Genomic DNA, 15,536 nt, shown 5'->3' on the forward strand with positions numbered 1-15,536 from the left:
TCTCCAGGCCAATCTGTCTGAAATGACTGCAATTCTCCCGGAATTGTTTGAGCTTGCTAGGAATACATCACCAAAAGATGAAAGTAACAAAGCTCACTTGTTTGTACAAGGACAAGAATGGGCCAGGAAGGCCAGTATTTTATCATCAACCATAATGGACATCATAGGACCCTGGTCTACACCAGCTGAAGTTGTAGCTAACATTGCAAAACAGGGTGATACCAATCGCTTACAACCACATGTAAGTTTAGCTTTTTGATCCAAAATAGGTTATGGTAATTTAAAAGTGAAGTTTGACAGTGTATGTATTTATATAGTTTTAATATAGATGTAGCTGTTATTTCATGGACCACCATCTTTATGTGTATCATATCAACACAACAACATGGAAACTATAGATAATTATACAAATTAAATAAATGTATGATTGCACACTTTTCATTCACTCTTTGTTCAAATATCATGTTTTTTAAACCATCTGCTCAAATTTTCTTTGTGCACAAAGTTGAAAAAAACCTGATTTACAAGATTTTGATTAGAAAGAAGAGGGCGAGGGGAGACTGTGTATCTACTAAGTAATGCATGTTTAACAAATCGTACAGCTGTATGATCACAAGTACAGCACCTCATTTTATATAATTGATCAAGATTGTTTCCTCTTTTAATTTCAGATTGAAACACTGAACAATCACATCGAACAACTCCATCAACTAGTGTCGCTTGCAAATGAGGTGACAATCACCCAAGCAAGATTCCAAGCTCATAAAAGGTCAGAGTTGATGGAGCATGCTCAGGTACTACAGGCACATGCAAATGATTTGAGTAAGGTGACACAAGAATTAAACAGTGCAGCAAACCATGTTGTTTTGAATACAGGTATGGTATTCGTAGATTACTTCAAGTCATTACAATACAGTCTTGGTATTATTAGATATGTGTGTCATAAGTCCAATTACTCAAAGTAGCAATGAATGTGATAACATCTATATAACACATCATGTTCATAGTGATATAATAGCCTTTAGTGATTGGCTCAGATCGTATCACAATTTGCATATAGGGGTACTATTCGCATTCTATTTTACCTAGAGCAATTTTCATGCAGCACAGAAGTCTCTTTCGGGATTTTCTTTGATTATGAAAACAATATGTGCCTGAGAATGGTATGTGTTGTAAAAGACTTAGTGCCTGGCCTTATTTGGGCACTTTCAGCCTAGCTTAGAGAAATAGTTGCTACTCATGGTAATAGATGTCTACTAGTGCCCTCATACATGTAGCCAGGCAGTAAGTGAATAAGAGGAGCTGGTCCAATTTATATTAGATTAAAGTACATGTACCATCTTTTATATATCCTCTGTTTATGATCTTTGTATATTTGATTATGGTATTCAAGTGGTTATATCTGAATATCCATTGATATTGTACCTGTAACAATTTTTAAAAAACCCCAAGAAGATGACTGCTAACAATGATGATTGACTGATTACTTGTCTTTCAGTGGATAAATCCAAGTATACATTATTGCATAATAAAGTTCAGCAGTGGTCACTGAAATCATATGAACTCACCCATGCCCTTAATAACTTGAATGGTGGAAGCCCTGTCAATGGACTACAACTAGAAAAAGCTTTGATAGAGAACCAGACAGATGAAATTTACCAAGACATCAAAGAATTAACTAGCTATTCAGACAGGATAAGAGATTTGACTTGTAAAGTTCTTGAAGGGTAGGTGTCTGTTTTTAAATGTATGGTAACTTGTAATTAAAGTTGATACGACTAGTTCTAATATCTTTTAGTTTTCTTCACACTTTTGTTCAGCCCAGAAGTTCAGCGTGTGTGAGTTTGATAAATAGATTTTTTCACCCTGAGAATTGGACGCGCCTATACTTACTGCCCCATACTTTAATTTGGTTTATGTGTTTCTTGAATGCTAAAATGCTCAACTCTTGAGTTTTATGTATTTTTCTGCCATCAGAAGTACAGACCAGTCCAGAGTTGACTCTGTACATGGAGTGTGTGACTCAGTACAGAAACTGACAGAAACACTCAAGAGTATTGTTACAGCCACACCAGCAAACTTGTCAGAAAAATCCACCCTTAGTCTAGAGGCAGCAATGGTTCATAGACAGTGGGCATTGAAGGTATTGTAACTATTAACATATAGACAAAGTAAACATACAAAACTAATTATTTTGGAGATATAGAAATTTTACCAATACACATGACATAATTTGATAAGCTTAGAGATTTTGACAACAGAACTGTTTAATAGTCTTGTTCACTCAAATAGAGGATTTAAACTCTTAGATTAATGTATTGGACAGGTTATCAAGATCAACTTTTTGTAAAGTTCTACCAGTCAGTTTTTCACATCCAAATTTAAATATGAGTCTGACATTGGCCTCTGTAAATACATTATCCTATGTTTGATAGGTATACAAAACACACTGTATCATGTGCACTTGAGATTGTATGATGCATAATATACTCCCGGTATATGAAAATATGAGTTTATCAATAAATGTTTTACAGGTGAAATTACTTGAAGCTGTTCTTGATGAAATGAGCAATGAAATGGCCATACCAATAGACAGACTAGCAGGAGCTGCATTGGCAGTTAGCCAAGCCAAAGGTAGGTCTTATAGATAATATACATTTAGGGTATATGCCTTACTCTGTTTATTGAAAAGATGAAAGATTGAAAATTTGGCCACTGTGAGTGTTATTCAGAAACAGCCTTTGTTGACCAAAAGTAAGGGCTGTGATTATTGTTTGGTTTGTTGTCTCCTTTGAGGTCATCATGTCCTAGTATTTCAGGTGTGTGTGTGTGTGTGTGTGTGTGTGTGTGTGTGTGTGTGTGTGTGTGTGTGTGTGTGTGTGTGTGTGTGTGTGTGTGTGTGTGTGTGTGTGTGTGTGTGTGTGTGTGTGTGACGTGTGTATGCATGTGCATGCATCTATATGCAAACTGCATGTGGACTTAAACTTCTGACTTGATTGTGATATGTATACTTTTACAGGTAAATCCAGAGAGAGTTTACTGGATGAATATCAGAACTATGCTGATGAGTTGTCTGCCAGAGTGTCTAAAGCCAGACAGGACTGTAACAGAGCTATGAGAAGTGTACCATCATCTACACCAAAATATGCTGTGTTTTCATGTGTGGATACTCTCTGTAAACTGACTCCCCAGATTATTGCCAAAGCTAGATGCATTGCAGGTAAGTTGGGTAATGAAATAATGCTCAGTGGCAGTGCATTATCAAGTGTAGAAGTCAAAAACATCATCTTGGTGAATGGGTTTGTTTGGTGAATTGTGTATGGTTAATGTCCCACATTGTTAAAATAGTCTGCATATGTGAAAAAAAATCAAATGTGTAGCTCATTCAAGATATCCCATAGGTTGTAATTTTGGAACAGTTAGCAAGTTGAAAGCATCAGGGCTACATGTAAGTCTTCCCAGTAAAATTACCAACCTAACGCAGACACAAACACATACACATACACATACACATACACATACACATACACTTACACATACACATACACATACACATACACATACACATATACATACAGATACACATACACATACATACAGACACACATACACATACACATACCCACATGCACATATACATACACATACACAGATACACATACACATACACACATACATACATACAGACAGACACACATACACATACGGCACACATGCATGCATGTATGCGTGTGTATACACACACACAGACATGTGTATACATACATATATTCACATACTCACACATGCACATATACATGTAGACACACAGGCACTCAGCGATTTAACTTATTGATAATTATATTAGTAATTTAAAAATAAGAGTGTGAAATTTAAAAAATAAGGACATTAAAGATTGCATCTTTGAAAATGTAGATCTACATGTACATTAATTATTATTCTACTTTTTCAGATGATTCTGTATCGTCCTTGGATGAATATCAAGACTTGAAAAGAGAATGGGCTTGCATTGCTCTACAGCTAACAAGATTAATACAAGCAGTGCCTAATGCTGACAAGAAAGCTGTAGCAGGTATAGTCACCTTGCCAAAAACACTGACTTAATTAAAAAAAAATGATAATGCTAGCAGAAACTGATGCCATAAAACAAACTTTGCTATGGCTTTAAAGAATTTAACTAATGCTGCTGAGTGTACTTAGTTCTTATTGTGAATATATATGCTTTCTTTTCCAAGTTTCATATTCTGGAGAGAAAAAATTATTAAGCAGAAGATTACTGCAAAGTGAATACAAAAAATGTACCCCCGGTACACCATATTGGTAATAGACAGTGAAATATAGTTACTTTTGAACAATAAATTAGAAACAATTGCATTGCTTCAATTCATCTACTACTAACCTTAGTCATGCAGTGATATTAGTTATTCAGCCTTCATGTCTCTGAAACTGGCAGAATTACATGTTGTGGTTACCGTGGTGATACTCACTTTGCAGACATTTCCAAAACAAGTGTGTGATGGTGTCACACTGGGTTTAGTTAGGGTAAATGCAGGAAAGCACTTTTGACATATATGCAAGTATTGCTGTAGGTGAAGCAGTCAACAAAATAGTTTCTAAAATTATTATCAAAATTGATAAACAAATTAACAGAACTATTCAAACCAGCTCAGAATACAATCCAACTTAGCCTTAAACACTGGGAAAAAGACTAATATGAAAGGATGCTTATGAACTTGACTATTCTAGCCCTCACCTCATGTTCAAGGAATGGTTTGAAAAAGTACCCCTAGAGGCCAAATAAAAAATATTTTGTCATTCCCATACTGGAATATTGTTTATGTAAATATCACTTTCCATGTTAGGAATTCTACCTAGCGACGGTTTTTGGCCTCTTTACACAGTTATGGTTGAAAATCTTATTTTGGTCATGTAGGTCCAACTAAATATGATTTGATTAGATTTGATTCACTCCACCTGTCTTGCCCATGATTTGTTCCTGGGAGCATAGACATATCTTAAAATTCAAATTCCAAATACATTTGTGTCCCTTTACAGATGTATTAGCAGCATTCCAAATATTGAAAGAAACCACACCACAAGATGTGACTCAAGCACTTGAAACTAGCATACAGTCTCTCCCACCGGTTGTTATCCATTCTCCCACTAAAGTGCCTATTATACCACCACAATCTCCACAATATGTATCTCACTCTGTGCCCTTGCCTCACGCAAATATGCAAATAAGCACTCAGCTACGCTCTGCACCAATGGCACCAACAGCAACACAGTATCCAGGTGCCAACGTATTTAACCAGCCAATGAGAGTGGAGCATACACCTGTACATTCTGTAACTCAACCAATCAGAATGCAACAACCACAACCACAACCACAAGCAAATAGACTTAGTCCTGTAGAAAGAAGTAAATCACCAAGTGGAAACAGCAGAAAGAGTTCACTTGGCTTGGCAACCCATCAACCACCAGAGTTAGTATCACCTCCCAGGATATCATTGTCTCCTGTGTTATCAGCTAGAAGTGCAGTAGTTTCACCAGATATAACTCTTGTTGATGTTATCAAACCTGAAACTAAGCCTCTTGTTAGGTATGTATATCTACCTTATTTAGTTCAATTTTGTGACAGTTGTCACTTTTTGTTTTACTGTCTTTTAGATCTCACTACGTACTAGTCTGTAAGATACAGACATTCATGCCACACTATCAGCCAGCACTCATTGTAGCCTGATAGGGCTGAACAACATGATATATCTTACAGTCTAACCACGTACATGTATAATCAGGTATGATGATGTAAACACACACAGTAAAGAGACATCATCATGTTAGGGCTTGATGTTGGAAAGAGCACATGCAAGTGTGTATTTTGATGTTAAACTGAAATTGGTCTCTCGTCAGATTGAATTATTCACATTACAGTTTGCATGTCAAGGACACAAGGAATATACCACCTTTGACTAGAATTGTGTAGACAAGACCAGCAAAGCCAAGTTTAAAAACAACCCAGATTTAACAAAATGTTGTGTATAGTATGACTACACTTTCTACTCCTATAAATACTTGGTTTCACATTATGAATACATGTAGGTGTTGGTATTGTCCTCAACAAAAAACCTCAGATATTATTTAGAAAAATTATGTTACATTAGTGCACTTCTTATGTTGATGCCAAGTTACTTTGAGTATTGTTATATTATTGGATAAATCAATCTGTTTAAATCTATAACTGTGTTCAACTCTTTCCAGCCCACATAGAACAAGACCTCTGACAATAAGGTGAGTTCAGTTTTAATATTGATATTATGTTCAAGCTTTATCAATATGTTTGTAATATTCAAGAAATATTGTCACATTACTACCAGTAATTACTTGCACTGGTGCACCTACATACTACGGTAGTGATATTTGCACTGCAGTGCATTATACCGAAAACATTATAGCATATCTGTATGCAAATGATATGCAAATAGGACATGATCGTTCATTGTACATTAAAGTGCATGTATGCACATTATAATTTTTATGGAAATTTGCTGTTTTGGATAAACATATAATGTAATATAATAGAACCACATGCTGTGTAAGTTCTACTGTGGACACTCTGGGATATGTATATGATCCTGCTTGCAGAGTTTTCTGCTGCACTTTTACTCGCTACTCTTGAGAAATAAGGCCACAAAGAATACTGCCATCACTCATGCAAATATTCTTGCACTCGTGTCATGGGTTTCTGTCATAGCATTGGATATAGTAAAGTGTTATGACAACTCTCTACAGTTTATAGTAAATCATTGCCTGAACTTGTATATCATGTATGCAGTATACTATATGGATACTAGGGATAATGTATGGTAATAACAATACTTCTAACTGTAGCCAATTATATGTCATCTAAATTAGTTACTTTTCATACAAGAACTGTACAATACAGTGTCAGTACATTGTCTTGTACACTACTAGTATAGTATACATACATGTAGATTTCCTTATTTTGGAGCATATTGAAGATGTTCAATCTAGAAGTTATTACTTACTTTGCATACTTCTTATTTTTGTAGGCTACACAATAGACAATAGATCAACTAATATAATCCCCTGCTTGCATATTTACACTTTTTTTTTTTTTTTTAGAAAAAAACAATTCCTTGTAAAAATACATATTTACACTTGCACGTATTTAGCTGCTGCATTACTATAACCATGTTATGATTTATGATATTCAGTAACACTTGCTGCATGCCTTTACCTCTACAGTAGTACAACCTCTACACCACTGTCCTATCAATCTACCATCAGTACATCAACATACTATACTACAGATACAGACCAAGCCAGGCAGTCATCAGGGTAATCATGTCAATCTATGTACAGTGTCATGTGGTGGTGTCGTTTATCAGTGTTCATGTCACAATTTCTCCTGTACACATGGTTGCCATGGTACAAATTCTCATGTACACATGGTTGCCATGGGACAAATTCTCCTGTACACTTTGTTGGCATGGTACAAATTCTCCTATACACTTTGTTGCCATCGTATAATTTCTCCTATACACTTTGTTGCCATGGTACAATTTCTCCTGCACACATTGTTGCCATGGTACAATTTCTCCTGTATGGTTTGTTGCCATGGTACAGTTTCCTTTATACACTTTGTTGCCATGGTACAATTTCTCCTGTATGGTTTGTTGCCATGGTACAGTTTCCTCTATACACTTTGTTGTCATGATACAATTTCTCCTGTACACTTTGTTGCCATGGTACAGTTTCTCCTGTATGGTTTGTTGCCATGATACAATTTCTCCTGTACACTTTGTTGCCATGGTACAATTTCTCCTGTATGGTTTGTTGCCATGGTACAGTTTCTCCTGTGCATTTTTGTTACCTTGGTATAATTATTCATATGTACTAGGTCTCCATGTTTTACCTATTTCATAATTACCCTTCCCAGTTGTGAATAGAATGAAAAGCTTGTGCGCTTTGTGAATAACATTTTGTTGTGATGGCTACAATCTCAGTTTTAGTTGTTTGCTTTTGTTTGTTTGTTTATTTGTATTGAGTGTATTAAATCCTTGTGTACTTTATACATCCTTACACTGATAGTATTGGTGTTGTCATTTAAGATACTACTTTTGGAGCTGGTGAGACAGCATACTGTGTATATTTTGTAATTTGAATGAATTCTTGGAAAGAATTATAACTGATAACCTGCTGTAGTCCTTCCCCTCATGATGTACACAGCAACTTGAAAGAAGAAGGGTGGGCTTCTGTGTATAAGCAATGATATTTTCTCCTGATGGTGCTACAGCATTTAGCCCACTGCTTGGAGATATGGGAACTGTTTGGATAATTGTGAAATTCAATGGTGGGGAAAGTCATCCATCATGCAAGTGGAGTGGCCATATCAGGAAGGGGTGAGGGTGGTTAGTGGTGTATATACCTGCATACCGCCCACAGACAAATGCAAAAATAGAAAGATAGCCCGATTGATTGATTGTTGTTTGGTAGAATGCTTTGATCCACATTGAATGGTAGCCTACTGGTGATCTATATATTATTCTGTAACAGCTAGTAAATAATTTACCCTATTACATCAAAATGGTGTAATTTCATAATTTTCATTTCAGTGGAGGTCTTGACGCCACCCCTACTCCACCACCAAAGCCAGAATTCTCAGCAAGTGTCAGCAGTTTATCACCTCCTGATGGTAGAAAATGGGAGTCTTTCCTTGGAAACCGTTATTCCAAGTCACTAGCTGCTGCAGCAATGGTGTTTCAACAAGAAACTGATAATTGGGAAGATGAGAACAATGCCATTGTAAAAGTAGCAAAGACAATGTCAGCACAGATGTATGATATGGCTGATTTTACTAGGGGACAGGGCCCTCTCTCGGTGAGTATATCGTACATAGAATGTGATGTATGACTTGGCTGATTTTACTAGAGGACGAGGCCCTCTCTCGGTGAGTATATTGTACATAGTATGTGATGTATGATATGGCTGATTTTACTAGGGGACAGGGCCCTCTCTCGGTGAGTATATATATCTCGCGTGATGATGTATATGATATAGCTGATTTTACTAGCCTAGGGGGCAAGACTCTGTCTCAGTGAGTATATGTTGTGTGATGTGTGATATCCCTTCTAAAACTGGACTTGTTATTTACCAACAACTGTTGTTGTTTGATAGAGTCAAAGTGAACAACATCCTTCTTGCACATCTTTTCAAAGAACATTTCATGCGCTATTGAACAGAACTTATCTTTTGGAATTTGGCGCTATAGAAATTCTATATGATTGATTGATTGATCGATTGATTGCAGCCTGGCATGTTTAATCAATCCCTGACCAGGACCTGAACCTTGACCACATGGACATATTTATGTTGTATTTTGATGCTATGGTAACTGACCAGGTCAACATATGACCTTAGCTGACCTAGGTTCTCATGGCCCTTTGACCAGTTTGTTGAATCATTTAGTATAATGTAGATGGTTGAATTACATGGTTTCATTAATCAGATGGGGAAATCTTTGTCACGAATCTCAAATACCATGAAATGGTTTGGGTTAATATGTCTCCAAATGGAATCTTCTAGTGTAGTGTTAGTTAATGTTAACTTAAACCCCAATGTTTGAGTTCCACAGTTTTGGATTACTGCTACACAATTATCTCATCAGTAAAGTTTAAATAGGAGCAAGACCAAATATTTTTATACTTCTAACAGTTGTTTTTCACACCCAAATTGTAAATATCCTAATATAGCATAGGCTGTGGATGTCTCTAACAAATTTTGAAGCTTTGTATGCTAACTGACCTATTACCTGCCATGGACAACCAGTAAAGACATAACAGAAATAGTATTTTATTACTATTACATATTTATTTCATAAAAGTTCAGTTTTCACACATTATATTTACATAACAGTTAACAGTATGTTGAACATAGTGGTATATTTAACAGTATATGTTCATGTGAAAACAACAGCACATTTTCCCTTCTGTCTATTGTGCAAACACTTTGATACAGTGATTGCCTGTGTCAGCCACGAAAATATTTGGTGGGTCATCTTGTGTTACTGTTATTCCATGTGGACAGTCAAGCTTATCCTCATCACTATTAACATGACATATCAAGCAACCTGATGTATCAAATTTATGTATGCCTTCATTATCAGTGACGTATACATATCCTGATTTGTCCACACATATTCCCTGTGGATTTTGCAATTCATCTTTGCCAAATTGGTACAGATACTTGTTGTCTTGTGAATTGAACACCTGTACACAGTTCCAGTACCCATCTGTCATATAAAGTTGTCCCTGATTGCCAAATGCTATACAGTGGCATTCTGTCAAGTTTCCATCGGTAGAAATTGATTTCTTGTACTTCCCTTCCTGTGAGAATATTTTAATGTTTGAGCCTGTGAACTGGCAAAGGTTTCCTACGTACACATTTCCATTCAAAGGATTTATCGCAATACATACAGGTTTATCCAAGTTTTTCTCTCCAAAACATTGCAGTAATCCTTTGTCATTTGATACAACAATTCTTTTGTTATTACTATCGACACTAAAGTATTTGTTATCAGCTGATACTGCTACATCACATGGCTTGAAATCTGTCATTTTCAAACTTCCTTTGCATTTTCCATTGGTATCCATAACTTGTAGTCTGTTACTACCAGTATCAGCTGTGACAATATCACCAGATTTGGTCATGTTAATTCCAACCACCCTTCTAAACTTTCCATAAGATGACCCTGCTTTCCCTATGGATTTTATGAGTTCTTTCTTGACATGAATGTTGACAGGCATTCCTGGTAGTAGTTCACTTCCTACTCTGATTTCAAGTTTGTAATCACCTGCTTTGTGTCCATGTATTGTTGTAGTGTATGTACCATCATTGTTTGATATCACCTCACAGTCTTCCAAGGTTTTGTCTGGGTATGTATCATCATCATTGTTAGATACCATCTCAAAGGTTTCATTTGAGTTATTAAGCAGCTGAACAGTGACTTTCTGTCGTGAGACTACCTGTTTTCCTCTACAGTCTTTAGTTCTGATGATCAAGTTTACTGTTTCTCCTCTGACTAGGTCCTTTGGGATGTCTTCAACCTCACAATTTGATGCATGGACATCAGATTTTAAGTCTCCCACGACACCATGTCCAGCAAAAGTTCTAGACGTGAATTCTGTGAACACCATAGGCTCTATGTCCATGGTTTCCTTAATAGTCATGTCTTTGATCTGGCAAAATGTTTCTAGTTTTGTTGGTAGCATCTTGGCTGTATTTCCACTTTTTTGCAGTGTACTTAACTCATTATGCATTCTAGCCACAGTATCTATTTGAGTGTTCAATTGTTTGGATGTCATCTGTAGCTCCATCGTCTGAAAACCATACCCTTCCTCTAGATCACACACCAATCTCTTTTCTTCTTGCTTGACCTTTTCGATGACCTCATCAACTCTGTTTCGTATCTTCCTTCTCTCCTCTTCTAAATGTAAATGTAATTCACATTGTCTTTTTGTGATCTCATCCTCTCTAAATTTCTGTTCTTTCATCAAATGTTCAAGATCTTTACATAGTTTATTTGCTTCATGTTGCAAATCAATCTGTTTGCATTCTCTATGTGTAACTATGGTACATTGTGAACAAATGCGTTTTTTACAAGGTACACAATAAAAAAAAAGTTCATACTTGGTGTGGACATCGCAGTGATCTACGCTTTGTAGTCCTGTCTGTTTTGTGAACTTAATGGAGCTGTGTTCTGCAATGGACAACAGGTGGTGTTTCTGCTGGGTGTGGTCCTGGCTGTGTTGGACATGTCTGTACTTGCAGCCTTCACAGTAGAATTGTTGGCAATCTGTGCACGTATCAGTTGCTGTCTTCTCACAAGATTTACACCTGGTAGTGTTTTGTTGCATTTTTTCCTGAACTGCCATGATTTTAATCAAGTTGACCATAAAGGTGTTTGTTTTCAGTCCAGAAATCCTGCCATCCAGAAGTGGACATAGTTTCTTACAAATTGGACACTCCAGATTCTTATCATCTTTGTGAACTTCAACAGAGTACAAGCAGTCTTCACAAAATGTGTGTAGACATGGTAGAATTTGTGGTTTCCTGTACTGTTTATCACAAACAGTACAATTCAGAAGTTCCCCACTTATAGTATCAAGAAATGGGTCAAGATTTTGCTTTCTGTCAGATGCAGCCATGATGATGTCTGGTCAAGTCTTAGAATGTGAGATGATCCAGGGTAGTAAAAAACAGGACTCCCTGGTTACGCTGACAAGTGTCTATTATTTGACCTATGCATGGCGTACTGCTTTAGTTTTTTGAAGTAAAGAATCATTTGTGAAATGACCTAAGTGGCATCATTGACATTAGATAACCTCTCCATCATCAGTTAATGATTTTGATTAGTAACTTGTAAACTAAAATGCAATTGTAATCTGGATAGTATAAACCATACATCTGTGTTTAACTTAAAATACCTAAACAGTTCAGTCCACAGTGATGTCATGGCTTGGTTATCTTGTGTTTAATATATTTGTGACAATGACCAGAAACTCCAAGTTTAGTTATTCTGTGAAATAACAACATGTATCGATACTTGACAACAATTAAAAGAGATAATTGAATCCAACTTTGATCTGATTAAATACCAATTCCAGTGTGTGTTGTGTGTGTGTGTGTGATTGTGTATGTGTATGTGTGTATCTGCTGTCTGCCTGTCTCTGTCTGTCTGTCTGTCTGTCTGTCTGTCTGTCTGTCAGTCTATGTATCTATGTAGGTATCTGTGTGTATATTAGCTTGCATATGATTTCAAATATTTTTAAAAAGTGGACACGAGGAAAGAAAATAATATTACAATGTAATGAGAAGCCATACACTTTTATAATTACAAACTGCATCTGCTGTATATGACATTTTACTAACCTAAACAATCTTTGATTTCCTTTTCTTGCATGGCTTTATCTAATAAAGAGTAAAGAAGAAGTAATCAACACAGCTAAAGCTATAGCAGCTAATGGAATGGTTATAGTTAAGTTTGCCAGAATTATAGGAAAGTTTAGCTTGGATCAAAGGTAAAATTATCAGTCTTTTAAACTAATATTGCACAGATTTATCTTCTATTTTGATATTTTCAGTGTTTCGTCTTATAGTATTTAACAATATAATTATTTTTAACAATATGCCACGTACTAGTATTTCTATCAGATGTGAAACTTGACAAATTGTTGTGTTTGATAATATACCAGAAGAGCCAACAAATGATGTCAATCCAGCTGATTTTTAAAGGTCCAATTACACTTTTGACATTAGAAACACATACATTTACTGCAATTCACATACTGATGAGTTGATCCATCGGTTGACCACATGTACAGTGCACTTTTAGGACTATAAGAACAAATATATCTTATAGTACATATCCACCATACATACATTGTATATAATTCATGTCTCTGTCACACAATGTTACAGATTTTCTGAGGAGTTGTTACATTGTGCCAATCAGATTCCCTCCTATGGTAAACAGTTGAGTATTATCGCCAGTGTGAAAGCAGCCACTCCTGAGGATAAAACTACAGATGTTGTACTTGTCAAGAATGCTGAGAATCTTATGGAAGCAGTGATGAAAACACTGCAAGCTGCAGAAACAGCCTGTGTCAAAGTAAGTAGGGATAATCCATGGAAAATGCAAAATAGAGGGGAGGTCTTCAGAGAAAGTATTTCAAGGGAAAACCTATGGTATAGGCAGGGCTTGAATCTAACTTTTGGGTTTGGTTGTCAAATTTATCCAGGTGAACTGTTTCAGGTACAACTTTCCATTGGTTTCCATTGGTCTAATAGACTATTGCATTATAAATTTTGTAGGCAAAATATGATGTTATATTGACTACTGCTTATTTGGAGCCCAGTATAGGTATCTTCTCTATCTACTTATCACTAGATGTTGATGTCAATAAATATTTGGTCATTTAGAACGTACAATATATCAGCCATATCGTAACATGAAAATGTTATTGATATAAATAATACACAATTTTATGAATATGTTATTGATGTATAAGATATATGGGAGCATTCTCTATGATCACGTCGTCACCTTGGGACGTGATCATAAATAACTACATCTATCGCGAGTTTAACAAGATTGACTGTTTGCAGTCTAAAGCTCTCAGCTCATCAAAAGTATGTTGTGTGTATTGGTTAACATTTTAGTACTCATTTTATTGATGTAAATTGTCAAAGTATATTCTGCTAGCTGGCATTTCACTGAGTTCTTGCAGAGTAATGGATTCAACTGTGCGTGTATTATTTCCTTATAGTAACTACAGTTAACTTACACGTACATTATAAAATTGGTATGCCAAGTTTTAACAACATCATCCTAGACCCAGAATATTTTACAGATGTAAGGTGACATACAAATACACCTTTGGTTGTCTACATTCTGGGGCTACACTCCCCAACATATTTACGACTTTGTGAAATAAGTGAGGCATAAATCTAATCAAAGATTCAAACTATTGTTTGTACCCATTTATCACTGAAAAATTAAATTGATACCTTGTATTGTTTAAAATTGCATTTTCTGCTTTGATCCTTTAACTAAATGTTTTATTTTATGTAGGGTTTGAAGCATCCATCTGATGAGGATACAGGTGACGAGACACAAGCTACAGCCTTAGCTATTCAATGGAAGAGGAAATTACAGAGACATCGTATGATAGAGGCTAGCTCTACAGAGACTGATGATCTAGGATTAAGAAGAATTAATAGAAATATATCAGCTCCTACACTTAGAGAAATATTCATCCATAGATAAAAGAGGGACTAGGTTGAACATTACAATAGTAATAGAATTATTGTATAAACTTTAGTTTTGTACAACTCCTCACACTCAAGTAAAACGGTTGCATGGTTTGCCACAATCACTCATAGCATCCATATCCAGCGTAAAATGTTTCAATTCAGTCCAGTATGCGGTGTTTCTCTATGTAATCAATCTGTTAATAATGCTAGGTGTTCAAAGCATGTAAATAGTCAATGACTAGAGTGTAAGCATAGATACCATAAAAACATTGTCTAGATTTCACTGAGAGCTAAATCTGATCACAGTTGACAGCTATCATTCACTCAGTGTGATGTTTACAAATTGACTATGTTAGAAAGGCCACAAACTAGACTTTGTGAAAGTTATTGAAAGGGTATTGCTATAAATGAGTGTGACAAATACAGAAAATGCTTCACTTCAGTGTTAATTAAGGGTTGTATAAACCTCTTCCTCGCTGAGAAATTTTCATTTATATGCAAATAAGACTACAATATTATACAATTATTGCATAAACCATAGTGTTGACTGTCTTATCATCTCTCCTCCTCTCTGCCCTGTTGATTTTGACTTCTGATAACACAGATAGCTGAAAAGCAAATGATTTTTCATATTTGAGAATTGACCTTGTGTGAGAATTGATTAGAAATATTTGTTTATATATTTTTTATCAAAAATA

At 35.8% G+C, this 15,536-nt stretch overlaps 2 protein-coding genes across 2 annotated transcripts; both read left to right on the plus strand.

Moving 5' to 3' along the window:
* The first annotated feature begins 97 nt into the window (after positions 1 to 97).
* On the plus strand, positions 98 to 4,206 carry LOC144446964 (uncharacterized). The gene is made up of 7 exons (XM_078136827.1): positions 98 to 241; positions 672 to 876; positions 1,499 to 1,727; positions 1,978 to 2,143; positions 2,535 to 2,634; positions 3,020 to 3,220; positions 3,953 to 4,206. The coding sequence occupies exons 1-7, from the start codon at positions 155 to 157 to the stop codon at positions 4,102 to 4,104; spliced, it is 1,140 nt and encodes a 379-aa protein (XP_077992953.1). The 5' UTR covers positions 98 to 154; the 3' UTR covers positions 4,105 to 4,206.
* A 228-nt stretch (positions 4,207 to 4,434) lies between these two features.
* Positions 4,435 to 15,318, plus strand: LOC144446311 (uncharacterized). The gene is made up of 7 exons (XM_078136059.1): positions 4,435 to 4,531; positions 5,056 to 5,602; positions 6,262 to 6,291; positions 8,640 to 8,904; positions 13,003 to 13,103; positions 13,504 to 13,693; positions 14,657 to 15,318. Exons 1-7 carry the CDS (start codon positions 4,435 to 4,437, stop codon positions 14,849 to 14,851), a joined length of 1,425 nt encoding a protein of 474 aa, XP_077992185.1. The 3' UTR covers positions 14,852 to 15,318.
* The last annotated feature ends 218 nt before the right edge of the window (positions 15,319 to 15,536 follow it).

The sequence above is a fragment of the Glandiceps talaboti genome, chromosome 15, assembly GCF_964340395.1.
Source record: "Glandiceps talaboti chromosome 15, keGlaTala1.1, whole genome shotgun sequence".
Lineage (NCBI taxonomy): Eukaryota > Metazoa > Hemichordata > Enteropneusta > Spengelidae > Glandiceps > Glandiceps talaboti.

Coding starts and splice junctions, on each gene's coding strand:
- LOC144446964 (XM_078136827.1), top strand. CDS start 155: ATGGACATCATAGGACCCTGGTCTACACCAGCTGAAGTTGTAGCTAAC. Junction 2,144..2,534: donor ATAGACAGTGGGCATTGAAG/GTATTGTAACTA, acceptor AATGTTTTACAG/GTGAAATTACTTGAAGCTGT. Junction 3,221..3,952: donor CAAAGCTAGATGCATTGCAG/GTAAGTTGGGTA, acceptor CTACTTTTTCAG/ATGATTCTGTATCGTCCTTG.
- LOC144446311 (XM_078136059.1), top strand. CDS start 4,435: ATGTCTCTGAAACTGGCAGAATTACATGTTGTGGTTACCGTGGTGATA. Junction 13,104..13,503: donor AAGTTTAGCTTGGATCAAAG/GTAAAATTATCA, acceptor ACAATGTTACAG/ATTTTCTGAGGAGTTGTTAC. Junction 13,694..14,656: donor CAGAAACAGCCTGTGTCAAA/GTAAGTAGGGAT, acceptor TATTTTATGTAG/GGTTTGAAGCATCCATCTGA.